Genomic DNA, 23432 nt, shown 5'->3' with positions numbered 1-23432 from the left:
TACAACTTTTAAGTATTTGAATGTATTATTATTTAAGTATTATAAGATGTTATCTTATTTTAAAAATTAAAAAATTACAAATTAAATCTTGACTAGAAATTAAAATCAAAATCTTAAAAGTAACAAAATAAATTTTAAAAACGAAATTATATAACATAAAAATATTAAAAATAAAAAAATTACTAGTCACGATCACCTAATTTTAGTTTATAAAAAATAAAATTAAAAATAAAACATGAGAAATCACTTATATATAAAACTATGACTAAAATTAAGAATAGTACATTTTTAAAATTAAAAATTAATTTCATATATTCTGTAAAAAAAATATTAAAAAAAATAAAAAAAATAGAAGAAAAAAATTTCAAGTATTTGAATCTTGATGTCTGTAATGAAAAATTACGTGATGTGTAAAAACAATAAGCAGTAAAATAATAGTTGAAACTTGAAATAAAAAAAAAAAAAGTGTATCATACAATTGATAAAGAGATTTCCAATAAAACATGTGTTGTTTTAGAAAAGAAAGTTACGAGAATTTTTTTATAATAGGGAAATGTGAATTTTTTTAGAGGAAATAAAAGAAAAAAAAATTTGGAAAAGAGAAAAAAGAAAGAGGGACAAAAATTTATGAAGGAGAAACGAAAATCTTTGAAAGAAATAATAAAAAATAATATAAAATTGTATTATAGTGAAAAAATGAAAAGAAAAAAAATATTTATATTAGTGATAAAATTCAACCATGATTATTTCTCAAATAATTTTTTACATAAATTAAATAATAAATTATATTAAAGAATTTATTAAAATAAGTCCAACATATCTTATGATTTACTTATAAAATATTTTATAAATGTATTAAACACTCTAAAATCTACTAATAAACTATGACGGAACCTAAATCGTTAACTCATCGGTCATCACCAAGACAATCACTTGTTCGAATTTGGTAACACCACATCATTTATTCAAAACCAATTTGATTTGTATAATTAATTAACGGAATGGTTTAAATTAACCTTAACGAAAGAATTGGATGCTGAAGGTTTAAATCATATATTGTTTGAAGTTGCTCTTACGACCCTGAAATAATTATATATATATATGTTTCTTTAGCAATAAAGTGTGGCTTAATCCAGTCCTGATAATTTATAAAGTTTTTGTGTTGTATTGCTCCACTTTTAATGCATTAACAGTTTCTATTCTACCTGTCGTATCCTCATGATGACTACGTACCCTAATGATTACTACCTCTGCAACACTTGGATATAACCCGAGTTATTCTTGGAGAAGCATTTGGAATGCTCAACACCTTATTAAAGCAGGTTATCATTGGAAGATCGACAATGGTCTATCCATAACCGTATGGAATGAGCCTTGGTTGAAGAATAACCCAAATAGCAGATGCACTTTCAATCCTAGCTAGATCAAACGAAAGTCATAATTTGAAAGTTTCTGATCTTATCGACAAGCAAAGGACTGATTAGAACATTGGAACTGGTCTCATGAATCATGATGGGGGATATACTGTGAGATCAACATATAAAGGCTATTTAGAAAATGTGATGAGCGTTGATCACCTTGTAGTTTAAGGAGAATGGAAGATGTTGTGGAAGCTGGATGTCCCTGCAAAAGTCAAAATCTTCCTCTGGAGAGTTTGTAGAGATTGTCTTCCTACAAGATCAAACTTACAATCTCGAGGTGTATCCTGCCCTATTAATTGTGTTCTTTGCGATAATCACATTGAAAACTCTTAGCATGTTTTTGCAGGTTGCTCTAAAGCTCAACAATGTTTGGACAACCAGTAATCTTATTAAGGTATTGAAACATGCAGACAGTTTGCAAAACGCAATATTCGAGGTGATTCGGAAAGGGAGCTCTGAAAAAGCATCTGAGTTTGTTATGAGCTTGTGTGGTGCATGTGGGAGAGGAGGAATGCTAAGATCTGGAAGGGAACAGAGTGGAGCTCCAATGATATCATTCACAAAGTGAAAGCCAACCTTGCAGATTGGAACAGTGCCATGCACAAAGGTGTTTCGAGTAAGAAGCACATAAGAGCTAGTGAGCTTTTTTGGAAGCTCCCTCACGTAGGCTCCCTAATGTGCAATGTAGATGCAACCATCTTTCATATGGTATAAGCTTATGCCTCAGGATCATAGAGGAACCTTCGTGAAGGCCAAATCAATCAACATTCACTAGGGCCTGGATTCCCATGAATGTGAAGCTTTAGCCCTTCTGGAAGCTCTTCGATGGGCCAAGGATATTGATGTTGGAAGAATCACGTTCGAAGTTGGCTGTCATCGTGTTTTTGCTAGTATGAACAAACAGTAACCAGAGCAAACAAAATTTGGCGACATAACCATTAGTTGCAAAGCACTCCTAGGTAGTTTTACAAACTGTGACATCAGTTTTGCATATAGACAAGCCAACTCTGTAACCTATAAGTTAGCTAGGAAAGCAGAGTTCGGTGCTAGTCTTAAAAAATTTAATCACATTTCATCTTATATTTTATCCCAAGTTTTAAATGAAATGAACTAATTCTGTTTCTTTAAAAAAATAGTTTTATATTTCACCTTAATTGTCAAATCATCATAGGGTTCTTTTCTCTATCCACTAGATTAATGGATTTGGATCGCGTACAGTTGATAATTAAACTGCATGATGAGATGAATTCTAAATCCAACGGTGAATAATTTTAAAAAGGGATTTTTGTGCTTCAAATTAATACAAAAATAAATCTTTTGGAAGGTAAAGATTTACGGTTGAAAATGTAGCCGCAAAGATATTAATCGGCAGATTACGTAATGCTGTCATGATCAAACAGTAGAAAGATGCACGTGAATACGTGATTGCTTTACCCGCTCAAATTATTGCCTCTAATCAAGTAGAATACGTGAATTATGTGCTGGGTTTTGCTGTTGTGTGATTTTTCACGTTTGGCTGGAAGGAGAAAATAATAGTTTCTCCTTAAATTGCTATTTGGACGTGGAGAGAGACAAAGAAATTTTAAAATTGAAATCAAACACACACTTGTTATACTTTCACAACAAAAATATCATATTACAAAAAAAAAAAATTATCATATATTAAATGTAATTCGATTGATATATTTTTTAATAGAAATTAAATTAACAAACTAAATGTTAACTCTATAATTAATTTCTACATATTAAACATATTCTATCTTATGTAACAGTATTTTTAACACTTTTTTTAATGAGAGTTTATCATTATTTTTTTTAGATAAAACATCTAATTTGGTTCCTTATAATAATTAATAGTTTCAATTTCATTTCTCAATAAATTTTTGTTTTAATTTAGTCCTCAATAATTTAAAAAATGTTAATGTGAAACATTCCGTCCAAATTTCACAAACGCTGTTAAATGTAATGACGTGGATGCCACGTAAATGTATAGGTAGCATGCCACAAACGGCCGTTCTAGATTAAAAAAAAACACACAAAGAATGCAAGTGGAACGGGCCGTCAGAACGGGCCGTTCCAGATCCAAGGATTGTTCTTGAATATCTTAATTCTCTCCGTATTGAAATTTTAACTGGGGCAAATTGTGAACCAGGATTGATTTTCTTTAAACTTTTTAATAGAGTATCGTCTCAATTTGGAGGAATTTAATGGTATCTTTGGATTTCAAACCATAAGGGAAAAAAATCCAAGATCATTTAATTCATACATGTTTTGGGGGTTGTAATAGGTCATACAAAATGGGAGGTTGGTTAATGCAATTATCTACATTTGTCATGCTGCCATTAAAATTATGCATAAGTTTATTGCATCTACTATTCTAGGTCGTGGCGGCTCAGACGGTAAACTACGCCTAATTGATTTATTATTTATATGGGCAATGATGAAAAATAAGGATGAAAAGATCAACTCTGGTGCATATATTAATATTTGAATTTATGTTATGTTATGAATTTTTGTATTCAATCTTTGAACCACATTACTACATTTTGTTGAACATTTTGTTGAAATGTAATACTTAAATTTAAACATCAATCCTGGTTGGCATTCCAGAACGGCCCGTGCTGAATCCATAACGGGCCGTTCTTAAACCAGAACGGGCTGTTTTGATTCACTCGTTGTGTGTTACATTTGCATCTGGAACAGGTCGTTTCAGTTACAAAATTAACACACAACGAATGGGATCAGAACAACGCGTTCTGGTTTCAGAACGGGCCGTTCCAGGTTCATTAAAGAATGATTATGGAAACTTGTCACGTATGTATCTACGTGGCATCCACGTCATCTACGTTTGACACCGTTTGTAAAATTTGGACGAAAAGTCCCACATTGACATTTTTTAAATTATTGGGGACCAAATTGAAACAAAAAATTATAGAGGGACGAAATAAAAACTATTAATTATTATAAGGAACCAAATTAGATGTTTTGCCTTTTTTTAACTTCTTGTCTAATTTCATTTTTAGGTATATATCATAATTATTTATAACTTAAATTTTAATATAATAATATATTTATACTAATTTTAAATATAATTTATATATTTAAGTGTAATATTTATTTATACATTTTATTTATTATAAAATTTAGTATAGTATATAGCATGAGCATTACACATGTTAAAATATTAGTATGGATTACTCTCGATCCTTTTTACAAGACTCAAATATATATCTCAATCATTTTTACAAGGCTCAAATATATATAAAAAGTGTTGCGTAAATTTTTTATAAAAATTAATTTAAAATATGTCATATTAATTTTTATAAAAATACTTTTAATTAAAATTATTTCACTTAATTTAATAAATAATTAGTAAAATAAGAATTTTACTAATGCTAAACATAATTTTTAAAAAAGTATAAATTTAATGTTATCAATAAATTAATCAATTTCTTTGATCAAAGTTAGGATGACAAATTGGGTCAGATTGGTGTGTTTAGACATGGTCTGCCAAAAAAGAGTTCCCAGTCCACTAAACAAAAATGGATTAAAAATCTTGACCCATATCGTGTGCCAAAAAATAAAAAGGAAAAAGGAAAAAAAAGAAGAAGAAAAAATACATAATTATTTTGAGTTACTCTTCAAATATATTTTTTCTCAATATCTAAGGAATTTACATAAATCGGTGTACTTAAAAAATAAAAATAAATAAATATTTAATTACAATTGATTTTATTTGTTTTGCTACATAACAAATCTCAAATTTGTTGCATAATGAAATAGATATCTAATTATAATAATATTCATAACTCTTGTAACAAATTTATTGTACAAAAAAATTTAAATTATAAATAATAAAATAAATTAAATACACAATACAACAGATTTGTTGCGCAACAAATTACAGATTATACATAAAGTAAATTTGAAAAGTGACTTAATTAAACTTACATCAAATATTAATAATAATAATAATAATAAATAGTAATAGTAATAAATAATAATAATAATAATAAATAGTAATTGTAATAAATAATAATAATAATAATAATAATAATAATAATAATAATAATAATAAAGAGTTAGTTTGTCCCAATCTATTACTTAACTTAACGGGTTAGGATATCTAACTTGATTCGTTATAATTTTTTATCAATCAGTGGGCTAGTTCATAGGCCGTGAATCATTTTACCACCCCTAATCATAATGAATTAGATAATTGATTTATAAGATAAGAGAAAGTAAATATAATGTATAACCGATTACCGATATATGATATTGATTTTTTATACTAACAAAATTATTTTAATAACACATTTAGATCTATGATATTTATATTATTAATGTGATTTATGATATTCCTTGCCCAATGATGTATTAATTGATTTCATGTTATGTACTTTGCCTGGAATTTGGATTTCTTGCATAATTTTACCTCCCCTGAAACATATGATATTTAATATTTCAGACAAATAAGGTTTTTTAAATATATTAATACTGTGATATATATGATTTTTTATTTCAGTCTTTTATAATATCATTTTAAAAATAGTATTATTAATTTTTTAAAAAGTAATTAATTCCTACTATTACATAACTTTTGATTTAGCCTAACTATTTTTATTTATAAGATTCAACTCAGAATAATTGTTTGTTCTTTTATATAAGACTTAACTTATTGTCTCATATATTAATTTTTTGGACAAAAATATCATACTTAAAATATATTATCTTGATTTAATAAAATATATTAATTATAAATCTTTTAAAGAATATGAAAAATGAATATTATTTAGAAGAAACAAATAGTATAAAACATGCATAAGTTGTTAGAAAATATATGAGTGTTAATTAGAAAAGAGAAGTAACATAAGAGTAATTTTAGGGAAAAAAAGGCATAAATAAGATAAATTTATTATCAAACTAAATTAATTATTTTTTTAATCTTAATAAATTAAGTAATTAAGTTTTATATATAAAAACAGGATACATAATTTTTTTGTTTAATTAATATCTATATACTCTATTTTCATTTAAGTTCTTCTAGTATATATTTTAATTGTTCTCCCTTATTCTATAGTTGCATCTGTGGTTAATATGGTAACAAACGGTAGTCATCATTAATGTCAAAATATTTAATATTACAAAGATTATTTTAAAAAATACTAAAAAATTATATTGCAGAAATAGAAAACATATTTAAATTTTACATGTTTCACTAAACATATTTATTATCCGACAAAATAATTATTAAAAAATTCCGTTACAAAACAACATTTTTTTATACATAAATACTAACCTATCACATGATGTCAATGTTTACGTCAATGTTTACGACTTTACGTTTAACATGATTGTTAGTTTGATACATATCATACATGTTTCGTTGGGCCACTAGATCGACACAGTAGTCTAAGATTTAATAAGTGTGAATTCCGGTATATCATTATAATTTGGATAAATAAAAAAATAATGATCAAGATCAAACAAAATGATCATAATTACTTTTTTAAGAATTCTTCTGAAACGTTTTGATGAATTAATGTTAAATTGATCACTAAAAATTTTAAAAAGGAAGTGATGCATGACTAATTTCGTGATTTGAAATAATGTTATATGTAATTTCATTGTTATGAGTCGTCGAGTTGATGCTATTTTGTTTCAGCAGCATTTTAAGTGTAACAAAGTGAGGGTGAACGTGAAAGAGTTCTTTGGTTTGGAAGAAGGGGAATTGAGTAAGAAGAGCTTCGAACTATCCACCCACATCCAAAAGAAAATTTCCTTTTATTTGCGGTGAGACACCAAATTCTTTTCTAAATATTACCGTATTACCCTTCTCATAAAACCAATATGAAAATTATTTATTATTTTTTGGTATGAAAAGTATCTTTGTTAATATTATATAATTTATTTTATCACATTTACTTTTTTCCTATTTCCTTATAATTCAAACTACAAAAGAAGCTTACACAATATTTATTTTCACTCTATTTTCTTCACTTTTTCACATCTAAATATAGTGTAAAATTTCAAATAATTATTAACTAACTCTAGTGTTTAATTTTCATGTATGGTCAGCATAATTTTTTTATTTTTTACATTACCAACAAAACAAAGATAATAATAAATACAAATTGTAAAGTAATTGTTGCAAGAACAAAACTCGCCATTTTAAGTATTTTTAATATTATTCTCAAATAAAAATTACGGCTTATTTTAGTAATCAACATGATAAAAATCTGCATTAAATGTCGATGTAGAGTATTGATTAAGATAAAACTTTTATTTTGATTGCATAATAACATCAAAAGTACTTAGAAATTTTATCTAATTAATTTTTGTATTTATTAATTATAAAAGTCAATAAATAAAGTTATCATATATGAAAAAATTATGATTAAATGATAATATAAAATTATTTTATTATAATAACAGTACATATGTTATTTATTCGTGACTACTCAAAGTTTGAATTACAGAGTTTAATTTCTACATACTATTAACTATTAAGTGTAAAAGTAAAACAAATACATCGATATAAGTCAATCATAGTGTAGGAATTTTAAAGTAATTATAAAATAAATAAATTTATTATACATGATAGTTTATAATTAAATAACAATGTAAACAAATTTATATTATTAGTAGATTTAAAATTTGTTTGAATATAAATCCAAAAGTTTTTTTTAAATTTTTATTAAAAAATATTCTTTATTTTCAATGAAATTCTCTAAAAAAAACATTAAACTTGAAGTTAAACAAATTCTTATTATTTTTCATATATTAATTCGCCTCAGTGCATGTGTGTAACCTACTTATGTTGATAGTCCTATTAATCCAGCTAGAGCCGTGTACTTCACGGCTACTTCATGTTGTCAATAAATAAAAAAATAGGTTAAAGCATCGAGTACTTTGACAATTAAACTAGGGACATGCACTCAATTTTCAATTGATGATGAGTGGCTCCCATTAATTAATGATGATTATTAATCACTGTCAATATTTTATACTATAGTAGTATTAAATATGCACTATTGTGGTGTATCAAATTGAAATCGTTCATGCTTCTTAATGCTAGTAATCGAATTCGTCTATGAATTCCTATTAAAGTATTAGAAATTAGTTAGGCTTTTTGACAACATATCATCATAGTACCGCTGGGGAAATTCCACCTGAATAGAGCAACAATTTGAATTGGAGGAAAAAAAATAGGATAAAGCATTCGTTGGTAAGTCTTTATTGAAGTGTTATGGTTACTTTAAGCAATTTGAATATTGAATTTGTCAGACCTAAATGGGCTCCAGCAGCGCATAACTACACACTTTACCCTTAGAATGTTGCTAAGGAGAGTAAGCAGATGAATAATATATTAGGGTTTCATGAACATGGCCACGTGAATTGGATCCTCCGTGTTTGCTACTCTCTAGGATCCTTTGAGTGAAGAAAACTTTGTTCCAAAATTAAGTACACTGATCCTTTGCGTTTGATCATTAGCTCATTTTTCCACAGATAAATTTACAGTAAATAAAGTAAGTATACATAATGCATGCTCAGAAGATTTAATTTTGTTTTGACTTTTAAAGAGTTAGCCGCCACTCTAATTAAAGAGGTATCAAAACCGGAAGGCACAACTGGGGAAAAAAACAACACTGTTGTGTCCCGTGTGCGTGAAGGGAGGCTAAAATTATGGCATACCTACTATATATATCATCTAGGACAAGTTAAATTTGTTGGTGAGTTTTTGTTCTAAAGCAATTTGTTCAACAGCTGCAATATTTGATGCAATAGAAGATGAACTAATAAAGTCTAATGTATTCGATAGTTAGGTTGTTTAAACTCAATTTTGATTGTGTAAAATAAAGAGAAGTTTTTTTTTTTTAATTTTTTTGAAAGAGACAAATTCACTTCAATAATCTTTCAGAAAGAACTAGTTGAAAACTTAAGCTAAGAAACTCTTCCACTCAATCTTGAGTTATTTGTCTTTAATATAAGCGAGTAAAGCTGTAAAGAACGACTATCATCTAGTCAGTTTACAAGGGTGAAAATCATTATAAACATTAACTATGAAAAGTAGTAACAATATTAAAAGTTTTACATTAAATGTAATAAAAAAATTTATGAAATACTTAAGTATTGAAACTCTCTTAAATGGTTTTGGGTAGAAGGCTACTCTATAGCAGCATAAAAGTAAAAGTGATTAGTTGTAAAACTAATCATTAGAGACTACTGGTGAATATGTTTACCCCTAGAGTCAACATCAAAGGAATTAAAGTAGCATCTTTAGAGACTAAAACTGATTTCATAAATATATATTTAAAGAAAACCTTGTGAAATATAGATACTGAAAAGAATGGATATTAGATAAGGATCCTCTTGCCAATTTTGTCAGTTTGACTGCTTTGCTGTGACAGATTACTGTCATATTTTAGGACGTTTAGAAGAGCTTACAAGATTGAGAACTTTTAGATGTATCATTACAGTCTAATTCATCTTTTATATTTTTCTTGATCTTTTAAGAAGTTAACTTACATCTTCTGTGTTTGCGGCATATTGCAAGTATGCATAAAAAGTGTTTGGGTTTCCGAGAACATAAGTATTATTCACATGCTGTAAACAAAAGTATTATAGTACTAGTAAGTTAGTAACATGAAGTGCACCGTTACTATTACAAGCACATTCTTTCCTTAAAAGATACATAGATAAAGATTAGGATATATAATAAGAGTATGTATGTAGGAACTGGACTATATAATTAGAGTTTGAATTTAAAATTATTAATTAAATAAGAACATAACTCTCCACTTAAAATTAGTAGTTAAACAATAACAACTTTCCATCAAGTCATTCGAATTCGTGTTCGTGGTAAAGTGTTCGGTTTATGATCACTACAAAACTCACGTTCATGTATTTTTCATTCTCATATATACTTTCCTTCTGTAGTAGATAAGAGAGGGATTCATTGACAATTGCTTGCTGCTGGTGCGCATAATTTAAATAATTGTGATTTAATAGAAGCTATTATATTAATTATTGAACTGACAACAGAGGTTCACTCATAATCGCTATCAGCCCATCACCCAAATAAATATTTAGACTTTCGGGACGCAGACCAATACAGGGGTCACAGGAATTTCAAGATTTGGGTAGCACATAGTTTACATATATTAAAAAAATTATATATTAATTTTTTTTTTTCTTTAGAAAAATTTCCATCCTCATTTACCTTGTGAATATACAAATGATCCTTTCCAGCACAGATTAATATGTTCAAAAGAATTCGAATGGAAAGTTCAAGCTTCAAACTTTCGTCCCCTTCCAAACAATAATTGGCTAAATCACTATGCGCCAAATAATAGGTTTGGAGTACCTGCAGTAACATCGGATATAATGAATTTTTAACGAGTTTAATATGTTTTTAATGCAATGTCGGTATAAGAATTTTTAAAATGATTTTTAACGAGCACGTTGCTTAAATAATGAGTGTTATCCTTGTCGCTATAAATAAATTATGATATAGTAATACATATTCACACAATATGTATTACTAAAAATTATTTTTATTTATATAATAAATATAATATATTTTAATATATTATTATAAAATATTAATATAAATCATAGTAACATATAAAATATGTTATTAAATTTTATTTAAAATTAATATTAAAATTATATATAATTATATGTTAAATAGATATATACTTATATATATTTTACTTATAATGATATATTTTGTATGTTATTGTATGTGACATTTCTTATAATATATCTTAGTTTATTGAGAATCTTTCTTTTTATATAATTTTAAGTTTTTATACAAACATTATTTGATTTCATGCATAAATAAAGATTGTGAGTTTATTATTTGTTCATATCATGTGTGTGAAAAATGATTTTGCATTTAAAGATTTTTTCAATAATCTAACTAAAAATTAAACACTACTAGAATTTTTATGAAAAATTCGCAGGAAACGTTGTTTCTGCAAATTTTTCTGCGAAATTTTATTTGCATGTAATACCTTCGTGGATAATATATTTTTGCGAATTTTAAAATTCGCAGGAAATTTTCCTGCAAAGAAAAATTTGCAGGAAATTTTCTAGCAAAAAAAATTCGCAGGAAACTTTCCTGCGAATTTTTTCGCAAGAAATTCTGCAGGAATATTTTTTACCAAAAAAATTACTATAAATTCTATATTTTAATAATTCATAATCTTTTATTTTCATGCCTCGTACATAATCTTTTAAATTCTAAGATTGTAGATTATAAACCTAACACTCAACCATACAATTCAACTTGTAAGGTAAGTGTTACTCCAACTTATATACTCTTTAATTATTTTATTTTCAATCGAACTTATGAATTTAAATATTTTTTTATTTTCCTGCGAATTAAAATTTGCAGGAAAATCCGCAGGAAAAGTTACCTGTAAAATTTTTCTACTATTTAGTAAACATTACTTGCGAATTTATTTTTGCAAGAAAATCTGCAAGAAATAAAATAAAATTCTTATAATATTTTCCGCAAATTTTTACCATGAAATTTTTTTTCATGATTATTAAAATTGTAGCAAAATTTGTAAAAAAAATATTTGTAAATTATTTTTTACAGGAAAATTCGCAAAAAATTTCTGTGAATATTTTTTTACAGGAAAATTCGCAAAAAATTTCTGCAAATATTTTTTTGTAGAAAAATTCGCAAAAACTTTCTACGAATATTTTTTTGCAAGAAAATTTGCAAAAAAAATAACACTTTTCTAGTAATGAAAGTTGAATCAATTAAAAGTATGCATGATTAAGATTAGGGGTGCGAAAAAAATTTAAATGAACTGGTTTAAATTTGACGTCTAACTGCATCATTTTAAAAAAATTATAACCAAATTGAAAAGAAAAAAAAACAAACCACATTGTTTACATCAAATGAATTTTAAAAATCAAATCTCATTGATAATTAGATTCGGTCCAGCACTTTTAAATAATAAAATTAAATTAAATCAAAATTATTTATTTATTTATATTTCTTATATCTCACAATTTAGTATCAACTTTCGTTGTTCAAACTAGTACTGTGATTGATCCTCAAGTCTCCACGTCTTGAGTTTGATAAAAAAAAATGATGCTAAGAGGAATAACCTTATTTAGTGATTTACAATATTGCATGAAATATTTGAATATTGTTTATGGTTATTGTGTTTTGTATTTTTATTTTAACTTTGGTTAAAAACCTTATTTGGTCCTTTATAATATTTTTTTGTTTTAATTTAGTCCCACTTTAATTTTTTGTTTCAATTTGGTCCCCAATAATTTAATTATTGCAATTTAGGACTTTCGTCCAAATGATTTAAACGGAGTTAACTGTTAGCCACGTGGATGTCAGGTGGATGCCAGGTAGATGCCACGTAGATGCGTAGGTAGATGCCAAATTTCTTGAATACACCTGAAACCAGAACGGTCCGTTCTGGTTGCACTCTTGGTGTGTTAATTTTGTACCTGAAATGGGCTGTTCCAGATGCAAAATTAACACACCAATAGTATAACCAGAACGGGCTGTTTTGATTTTAGAACGGGCCGTTCTGGTTCCAGAATGGTCAATGCTTATAGTTCACGGTTGTGAATCGTGCAAGAAAAAAGACCCAAGGTATAAAACATTTCAAACACTAGATTTGGTAATATTGTCAATGGGGATTGATAACTTTAATTGCTAAACATTTGGGCTATACAGTGTATCATTAAGGACGATGCAGTGTATCACTAAGGACAATGGTAGCTGGTTTTATTTCATTGTTAGTCAAACTAGAGTGAACCACTTCCTACCAAATTGACATTATACAGTCAAGGATGAAACGAAACGGTGTTTCCCCTTGAAGTCATTGACGATGTACCCCATCAATAACAACCTGTTCTTGAGGAGGTACAACTTGAATTTTTGTGATTTAGGGTTTCCCTTCAACGTTATCTAGGTGATTCCTTTCTCAGTAATTTCTTTGAACTTTTTTAGCATATGTTCTGAAATTTTGTTTTCAATTTCTGAACCATGTTTCTGTTTTTGAATTTATGATATGTTATGAATTTTTATTTTCAATTTTTGAATCACATTGCGGCATTTTGGTCAACACAAGCATAAATTTGGCGTTCTGGAACCCACCATTCTGAATCCAAAATAACCTGTTCTAACACCAGAACGGCCCGTTCTGGTTTCAGAACGGCCCGTTCTGGTTTCAGAACGGCTCGTTCTGCTGCACTCATGGTGTGTTAAATTTGCATTTAGAACGGCCCGTTTTAGTGTCAAAATTAACACATAACATGTGCAAGCAGAACAGGTCGTTCTGGTTTCAGAAGGAGTCATTCTGGTTCCAGGTGTACTCATGGAATTTGGCATCCACCTATGCATCTACGTGGCATCCACCTGGCATCCACGTAGCCAACAGTTAACTCCGTTTAAATCATTTGGACGGAAGTCCCAAATTGCAATAATTTAAATTATTGAGGACCAAATTGAAACTAAAAATTAAAGTGGGACTAAATTGAAACAAAAAAATATTATAAAAAACCAAATTAAGGTTTTAACCTTTAACTTTTTGATTGTCTTTAGACTAGAGGTAAATTTTAGTTATCAAATCATGATTCATGATTAATTTTTCAAATGATAATTATAGTTCTTCAACGATTTTGAGTTAACTTCTATGAGTTCACTTTGTGTAAACTTTTTTTTTCTTTTAAAAAATAAATTTTAATAAAATAAATAATTTTTTACTTTTATAATATATTTGTTTACTTAATTAGTCTCTGAGTTAAATACCTAACTAGTAAAATATTTTTAATTTATCCCTAAAGAACACATTAATAATAACTTTGTTCACAATTTTGAAAGAAAAAAAATTATTTTTTCTTAAAAAAATCGATTTAAAACTAATTTAGTTCTTAAAACTAGTTCAAAATTAATTTGATTTTAAAATCGACTTTAAACCTGTTTTAAACCCATTTATAAAAATAGTTTGGGTTTAAACTAATTTATTGGTATGGTTCAAATGATTCATACATAAATCAATTCAGTTTAATAAAATAGTGTGGTACGGTTCAATGTGATTTTATAAAAAAAACTAAATCATGCACACCCTAATTGATATCACAATACATATAATTTTCCTATTACCCCTAATTGATATCACAATACATATAATTTTCCTATTGTTTATTCATTGATGTGGTGGTCATTGAAATCTAGTCATATTTTACGTGATTGACAAAAGCTGTAATAACTTCATTATTGATACATGTGATCAACTAGATTGTTAAAGTGTAATTCTAAAGATAAATAAGATATGAACGTGTGTCTATATTATATATATATATATAAGCACATAAAACTCATCTTCTCTTCCCCTTGTCTGAAGGGAGACTAAGGTTTCATTTAGAAAATTCAAAAGATTCAATTGAGAAAGAACTATAAAAACCAGTGACCTCCATTTAATTGTAATTATAATTAATCACTAAAAAGATTTCACAAGAATTGTTGAAAAACGATTTTTAGTTGGATCGAGATCGCTTGGCTCTCTCCGCCCTCCTTCAATTAAATCCTCTTAACAGACAATAGGGATTTTTGTAGTGGAACTAAAAGCTATTCGAGAAACTTGATGAAGTGTTACTAAGAAAGTATTTGAACTGAAACATATTAGAGTCCCACAGTTAAGGGGTTTCTTTGAATAAATTTTTCTGTATACATTTTTAGGAGAAAACAATTAAAAGAAAAAAAATAATATATATATATATATATATATATATATATATATATATATATTTGTAAATTAAAATTAATTTATGTATAATTTTTTAACACTAATTTATGCATAAGTTAAATATAAGTTTTTAGTAAAAATTTATATAGGACATTTTTTTTCTGTAAATTAAATTATATACATAAGTTAATTTTAACTTATAAAAATAACTTTTTTTTATTTATTTTTATCTCTTATAAATATTTGTAAAAGAATTTATCTAGACAAATCCTAAACAAGTGTTTCAGATAGAAAGAGAAGTTGTACAATTGCACACCAATATATATCAAATTATCAATGAAAAATGTAGAACATACAGCCACATTTTTTGAGTGTGTAGGTAGAAGACGAGAGATAAAGAATTTTTTTGATAGATATCACTAGAAGCAACTCCAATGCGTCAGCTCTTCTATTATTATTTGTATAATATAGCCTATTTTGATACTGATATTTGGGCCTGCTGCAAATGTAAGTTTCATTTATATATAATGAAAATAAATATATTTTTGCAGTTTTATATAAAAAGGGCGTTGTTTATCAGAATAAAGTTTAATATTAACAAATGATATTAAGTATTAACCAATGATTAGCTTCGATATATTTTAACCATCGATCAGCTCGAAGACACATAATGTTAAGAAACATGGGGTATCTCATGTCTGAATATAAGACACTAACGAGAGATAAAGCATTGCAAATAAGATAATATTTTAAACATGTACAACTGAGTAAGAGAGTGAATTGAGGGTGAGTAACGTTATTTATACCTCACTTGATTCTTGAATTTATCTCATGACATAAACACCTGCTCTGGTTTAAAATTTAGGAGAAAGAAAAGAAGAAGAGAACAAAAGCAACTTATTTTATATACAATTTTTCATAAGAACAAAGATATAATCAAATGGAATTTTTCAGCTTAATTTCTCATTACGGGACCCTGAATTCCCTGTCCTTTTGTAATTATCTATTTTTCTTTAATTTAATATCATGGGTCAAGATTGCATGATCTAGAACAAACGAATGCACCCTATTAGTGCAAAAATAGGCTACTACATCACCTAATTTATGTCAGAAAAACGAAAATACGACGTTATAAAAATGCGATAACAGTTTCTTAAATAAAGAGTCACTAATTTATGTCGGACATGATGCAGTTTGAAGAGAAATTAAAGAACATTCGAGAAGAATTTGAACAGAAGTTTGAACTTTTGGCTCGTTCTCAGCAATAGACTGCAGTTGCTCATGATGGTGTTCGAGTTAGCACTAAAGGGAGTTATGCTGCTCCAGATCCCTCAGGGGAACAGACTCACACTGATGTACCAAACCAGTGTGAGTTATATGTTGAGGATGACCCCCCACAGTTAGTGGCTATTGGCCGAGTATTTGAGGGTGGCTCAACCATCCATGGTGTCCCTCTACAGCCAGACTGGACACGGGTTGTGGTTGACCAAGTTCAAGATGTTGCTGCTCTAGTGCCTTTGCCCAATACAGAGGTTCAACTAGTGGGGCAGGCAACCAGCACATTCTTAGCTTGGCCAAAACGTTTGGTGATGTCGCTTTTAGCACGGGCAAAGGTAATTCTATTATTGCTCTTTTATATTCTTATAATTCTATTATTGTTTAACTAATTTTTATTATTTCTTTAGGATTTTATCAATCGTGGTAAGGAGGTCATGAGAGAACCTCATGTTGATCATGCTAATATCGCAGAAGCTGAGGATGATCCCATATCTAGGCTTCTAACCATATTACCAATATTAAAAAAGAAACAAATTCAATTGCAGTGAGACATTAGAGCTTTTGGAGTTGATAGCTCTGATGTTCCACTATACATATCCCTACCTGATGTATTAGAGATTGTTGGGGGAAACTCCATGTTAAATATATCTATCATACAACTGTGAGTCATGTAAGTCATATTTTCTTTTATGAGTCTAAATTTACAATAATTACATTTAACTTATAATAATTATTTGTGTTAGGTACATGGAAAAATTGAGTGTGGAGCAAGCACAAGCACAAGTATATGAATTTATTGAGCCTCGATCCTTTGAGCATTCATCCTTTGAAGGTCAGGGGTTCGAATCCTGCTTTGTATATGCAGTCGCGTTAAATTTTGGGGTCAGTTATCCCACCTTTTGAGGTGCCTTCAACATAGCGAGGAGATTAATCACTGCTATCAGCAGTGAATACTCCAGGAACATAAAAAAAAAAAAAAAAACAAACAAACAAATGCATGTATAATTAAATTAATATATTTAATATTGTTTTTTGCCGATCTATTCTAGTCTAGTCTCTTTCTTGTATGCAGGCACAATACTAGACAAGAAGGAAATAGAAGAACGCATAACATGAGTGAAAACTAAAAATCAAGTCACTTGGGTAAAACCGAAGAAATTACAGAAAGAAGCAACGCCATGGTCACTCCAGGTTATTGCTTATTAAAGTGAGAGGAGATCGGAAGCGGTTGAAGTAAATGAAATATACAGATAAACTATGTATTATCATATATCAGATATATATAAAAAATAAAGTCTCGAGCTAATAATTAACTTACTCAATTAAAGAAAGCCTCATATCATAGTTCTATATAAGATATTGTAGCCATGTCATGATTCTTCATGAATCACGATGACATGATCCTCTCTAGTAAGGTGGTCTCGCATGACTCCAAAGAGAATAAGCTTCATGATTCATCTGTTGCCCTTGCCCGTTCGGAACACCCAAATTCGGAGGAACATTATTATTATTATTATACACCGAAATCGACGACGAGGCCTCGCCGGGACCACCGCCCAGGCCCGGCGGAGACCCACCGTGCTCCTGATCATCCTCCTCCAAGGGCAACCTCTCGTAGGTTGCATTGGAAAACGTAGCCGCCATTATCAAAACGGGACCCGCCGCCACGAGCGGCCCCACCACCCCGCCGCCGACGATCTGCCCCTGCCCTCCGGCGAGGTAAACGGTGAGAGCGGTGGCGGCGGCGGGGGAGGGCCCGGGCAGAAACGAGCCGGTGAGGGAGACGATGTCGAAGCGGCCGTGGAGCGCCATGGCGGCTCCAGGCGCCGTGGGCTGGCGGAGAGTGACGTTGACGACGGCGCCGCTGCCGCTGAGGACGCTGACCCCGCGCTGGCGCCTCCTGGCGAACTGGAGCACGCAGTCGACGATGTCGGCTCCGGCGGCTACCTCCATGACGTGGCTTCGCAGCGCGTTAGGGCTGTCTCTGGTGACGAATATGGGCGGCTTGGGCTTGTTCTTTGAGCCCGGTGGACGCCCCCTTGGGCGGCGCGTGGTGGCCACGTCGATGGCCCCCTCCCTTGGCTCGTCGCTGTTCTCCTTCTCCTCTTCTTCTTCCCCTATGTGGTTCGTCACCGCACTCTCGTTCATGGAAAACCCCAGATCCGCTTTTCTCATCGAGTCCCCAGAGTTATCCAGACCCATGGACCCGGTCCACCACCGGTTCGACATAACTTGAAAAACAAAAATAAAATAAAAAAACTAATTATATAGATGGAAGATCGGAGGAGGGAGATGGTTATTGTTTAGTAAGAGAGTGATATAGTATTGTGTAGAAAAAAATAATACGGAAGAAGAAGAAGAAGATGATGATGATGTTTGGAATAAGGTGATTAGGGTTTGGTTTGTATATTATATAATATATAATATAATATTTATATGTGTGTGGGGTGGGAGAGTGGGGTGCATGAACTTGCTCGCCTCCCGACAATGTTGATATATACGAGAGAGATGGTGGAGAAAGCTACTACTACTTGCTACTCCCTCGTAACCAATATATACAGCACAGCTTCTATTTCATGTTTGACCATTTTTTTCCCTTCTCATATATGTTCAATCACATGATTTTGTAAGCCAACTTATAAAGACTGGGAAAATAACTAGTGAGTAATATTTTTTTTAAGATGTATTAAATATTGCATCCCTCTTTTAAGATTTTCATGTCTATATGCTTTGACTAGTGTTTTGAATACTTATTTTTAAATGGTCCTATTTAATATCTTTTACGTTTACTCTTTGACTGATATTATTTTTATTAACAAGACTTTCGGTTCATCTATGACCCCATAATTGTATGGTTTAATTAATATTCTGTTCGGGATTGTTTATTTTACGCGAGAACAAACGGTTATCAACTAAAGGATAAGACTTGAGAGTAATGATGGGTGTTTAATACTAATTGATCCGGGAACTTTGATTTTATTTTGTTTTTCGTTTCAATGTACAAGTGGAATAATTAATTAAGGATAATTATACAGTGAGATTTCAACGCAGAAAATAATGGTGCATGTGTTGGTTGAAGAAAGATTAAATAAAAGGGAGTGAAAAGAAATAGATAACATCATCTTTTGATTGTTACTAGTAATTTGGGTGCCAGCGGGCACGATATATTCCTTGCTTAATTTGCGACCATGGCTTGTGTCATTTCATGTGTGGATGATTACTTATTAATTATTTAATCAACACCACTATCTTTTTATTTTCCGGTGGATTGATTCTATTATGCGTTCTTCACTCAGAAATTTTCCACATGCTTCTTCTTCTTCAACGATTAAGAATAAAAAAAAATAAAAATAAAAAAATAAAAAAAACTACCTACGAATATTGATAGATAAAATTCACCATTCACTTAAATAGATACTTATCAATAATTTAAATAAATTATTTATATCTATTAATAAATAGAGACGAGGATAAATATATATATCACAATATTTATTCCACATATATTTATCAAATACTCGTTATAATAAAATTATTAAATATTTTTGTTCAAATATATAATACATGTGTTAAATAAAAATATAATATTATTTAAATTTCTTTTATTTATACTTGTGAGATTAAAATATTATAATTTTTTAACTTTTATTTTGGATTTTTGATATTAAATTATTTTAGTTTATTGAATTTGTTATGATATTGAAATACTTTAATAATTAAATATAGTTTTTAAATTAAAGAATTTTGATTAATAATGTAATGTAGTGAGTAGATTTCAGAGTTTAGTTGACTCTAGAGAGAAGAGTACATATAAGGGTTTCTTTGAGAAGGGAACTTCATAAGTTCATTATCAAAGAAATTTAGAGAGAAGTTTTATAGAGAAGGACCTTGGGTCTGTGAGCTCCTTTCTCTTCCAAATTTCTCTGTTTGATTCCTTTTCTCTTCTAGATTACTAATCTCATCTGTCTTTTCTTGGAATTCAGGCTAGGAAGCTTGTTTTTGGAGGATTGAAGTTCGGGAGTCGAGCTTCGGAGGAAATTCTTCTTCTTCTCAGTTTAGGGATGGCAAAAATACCCGCACCCGCGGTTATCTGTGGATAAAACCCGCTACGGATAATAAATGAATAGACTAATTGGGTACCCGCGGATAATGGGGACGGATAATTTTTTACCGTTTATAAATGGGGCGGGGGCGGGTATGATGATATCCATACCCGCGGGTACCCGTTTAATATTATTTCTTAAATATCCTAATTATCCTTGTACCACATAACCCTAAAACTACACTCTCTCATCTTATTTTCTTACAAAAGTGAGGTTGATGAAGTTACCGACATGTGTTAAGCATGTTATAGAATTATGTTGGATGTAATTTGATTAATTTTCTAGCTTTGATTGGACCAATAAGATTTATGTATTTTAAGTTATTTACTTTCATTTGCAATTATGATATTGAATTATTGTAGCTTTGTGATGAGACTTTAACTTATTTGTGAGATTGATGTATTTTAAATTATTGATTATCTTGAATTTTTATTATTATTTCAACAAAATTAACGTTAAATAAAAGTTCAAAATTAACATTGAATTTTTATTTTTAATATTTCAATGACATTAAAATATAAACTTAAAATTATTTGTAATATTTTTTTTTTAATTTCTTAAAAATTTTATAAATATCCATGGATATCCGTGGGTATTCAAGAAATTCATGGATACCCGCTTAATGGATACTCGCGCGGATATGGGGTGGGTATAGGGCCAATTTTCATTCAGCGGGGCGGGGGCGGATTTATTATTACTCGCCCTCATGGGGCCCTATTGCCATCCTTATCTCAGTTCTTGGCTATCTTGAGCCAATTTTCAGGTGAAGCAAGATAAAATGTAGATTGATTGGGTGCATGTGAGTTTAGAAACTCAATTGGTGCATGAATTTTGGGAATCAATGGCTGAATTGAAGTGTTTCTCATTTTTCGGGGTTTTGGAAAAAATGGGAGTTGTGGTGATTTTGATGCGTCTAGTAGATGCATGTTGAAACAAAGGTTGTTTTCTAGTTGTATGAAGTCTATGTGTTTCATTTCATGAATTGCATGTGGTTGGATTTCCTGATTTTCAGGTTTTATAGATGGAATTTTCTGAGTTTTGGGAGGTTGCTGTATGAATTTGTGTCGGGCGCATGTTCTTGATGCCGAGCGTGCATTCATCAAAGCAACCGTTTCTTGATCACGCCGAACGCGAGGTTAGTTGCGCTGGGCGCAATTGCAAATGAGAGTCTCTGGATGAGTTCATGTCGGGTGTGAGGAGAACCACGTCGGGTGCAATATCAGATAGTAGCTTGGATGGGTTTTTACTGATATGGCACCGAGCGCAAGGTGGGTGCGTCGGGGGTGAAGACACTTGGAGGTCTCTGTTTGATTTGACACTGGGCACAGGGTGAGTGCACCGGGCGTGGAGACCCTTGGAGGTCTTTGTTTGATTTGGCATCGGGTGCAAGGTAGGCGCGCCGGGCGTGGAGACTCCTATGAGTCTTTATTTGAATGACGTCGGGTGCGAGTTGATTGCGCTGGACGTGAATGAGCCTTAGAGCTCTCGAGTTGGATGTTAGGTCAGGCGCGAGATGGTTACACCAGGCGTGAGTATGTTTAGAAATATTGATTAAAAATGATACTTATGGACGTTTAAAGTTGAAGATTTAATCATGTATGTATGATATATGATGTATGGTGATGCATGATTCACATGTATGCTTGGTAATGATATGTATGAATGTTTAAATATGATATGACATGTGTATATGTTCATATGAGAATGATAAAGCTTGGGAGAATATTAATCCTTTTATTGCATGGTGTATTTGTGATGGTAAGACCATTAAGTTCTGGTCAGATTGCTGGTTAGAGTCACGTACAATCCTAATAGAGGTGGTTGATACATATTTACCATGGCAAGAACAGAAGGAAGTGTTAGAGGATTACATGGGGGTGGATGGGAATTGGAGTATTGAGGGTATTCGACAGTTTTTACCAACGAAGTATTTTTTGTAAGTGTTAGGTAGTGCTCCACCAGATACAGATAATGATGCAGATTGCATGGTGTGGGGTGGATCCAAAGATGGTATGTTTACCATTAAATCTATGTATGCTTCAACTCATGCCATGACTATGTTGCCTCATTATAGTTAATATAAACTGATTTGGAAATGAAAAGGGTTGGAGAGAGTGTGATGCCTACTTTGGAGGGTGACTCATGAAAGTCTCTGTACAAGTTCTTGGAGGCTAGCAAGAAGGATAACTAATAGTGATGACTGCCCTTTATGCTATAGGGCTAGTGAGACTTGTATTCACCTGCTTTGGGATTGCGACTTCGCTCACGCCATCTAGCAACGTCTACATGCAACAAACCATAATGAGGATTTCTACGCCTACATGTTGAATGATTGGTTGAAGGTTAATTAACTTATCGAGAACAAACAAATCTTGGTCATGTACCTTTGCAATTTGCTTGGATGCAATCTAAAAGGCTAGAAATAGTCTTATTTTTAGTCAAACTAGTCTTATTCCCGAACAGGTGGTTTGTGAAGTGACTGGTCGTGTTAGAGAGTTAATTAAAGCTTCAATGTCAAGTAGCTTTAATTCACATATCCAAGGGAAGATGCTTCATACAATAGGTTGGTCACGTCCTCCTCATGGAATCCTTAAGCTTAACAGTGACAGGCTTGTGGCAGAGTCAAGGATTACAGCTTGTGGTGGTGTGATTCATGACAACAATGGAGTTTTTGTGTTTGGCTATTCTAGGGTAGTGGGGATTTGCTCAGTGCTAGCTACAAGCTGAATTGTGGACTATTTACCATGGATTGCGTTTGATAAAGGAGAAAGGCATAGGGTTGGATCTTCACATTGAATCAGATTTTAAAGTTGCGGTAAATTTCTAAATGAAGGGTGCCCGAGGAAGCATAGTTGTTACTCATTAGTAAATCTCATTGTCAAGATATTGTAGGAGGC

At 30.5% G+C, this 23432-nt stretch overlaps 1 protein-coding gene across 1 annotated transcript; it reads right to left on the bottom strand.

Annotated features, from left to right (window-relative positions):
- Positions 1 to 17549: 17549 nt before the first annotated feature.
- LOC109793493 (AT-hook motif nuclear-localized protein 20) lies at positions 17550 to 18972 on the bottom strand. The gene has a single exon (XM_020352962.3). The coding sequence runs from the start codon at positions 18659 to 18661 to the stop codon at positions 17840 to 17842; it is 822 nt and encodes a 273-aa protein (XP_020208551.2). The 5' UTR covers positions 18662 to 18972; the 3' UTR covers positions 17550 to 17839.
- Positions 18973 to 23432: the final 4460 nt, after the last annotated feature.

Source organism: Cajanus cajan, chromosome 7 (assembly GCF_000230855.2).
Source record: "Cajanus cajan strain Asha chromosome 7, NIPB_CcT2T_4, whole genome shotgun sequence".
Taxonomy (NCBI): domain Eukaryota; kingdom Viridiplantae; phylum Streptophyta; class Magnoliopsida; order Fabales; family Fabaceae; genus Cajanus; species Cajanus cajan.
Note: the sequence above shows the minus strand (reverse complement) of the source record. Positions and strands in the feature narration are given on the sequence as shown.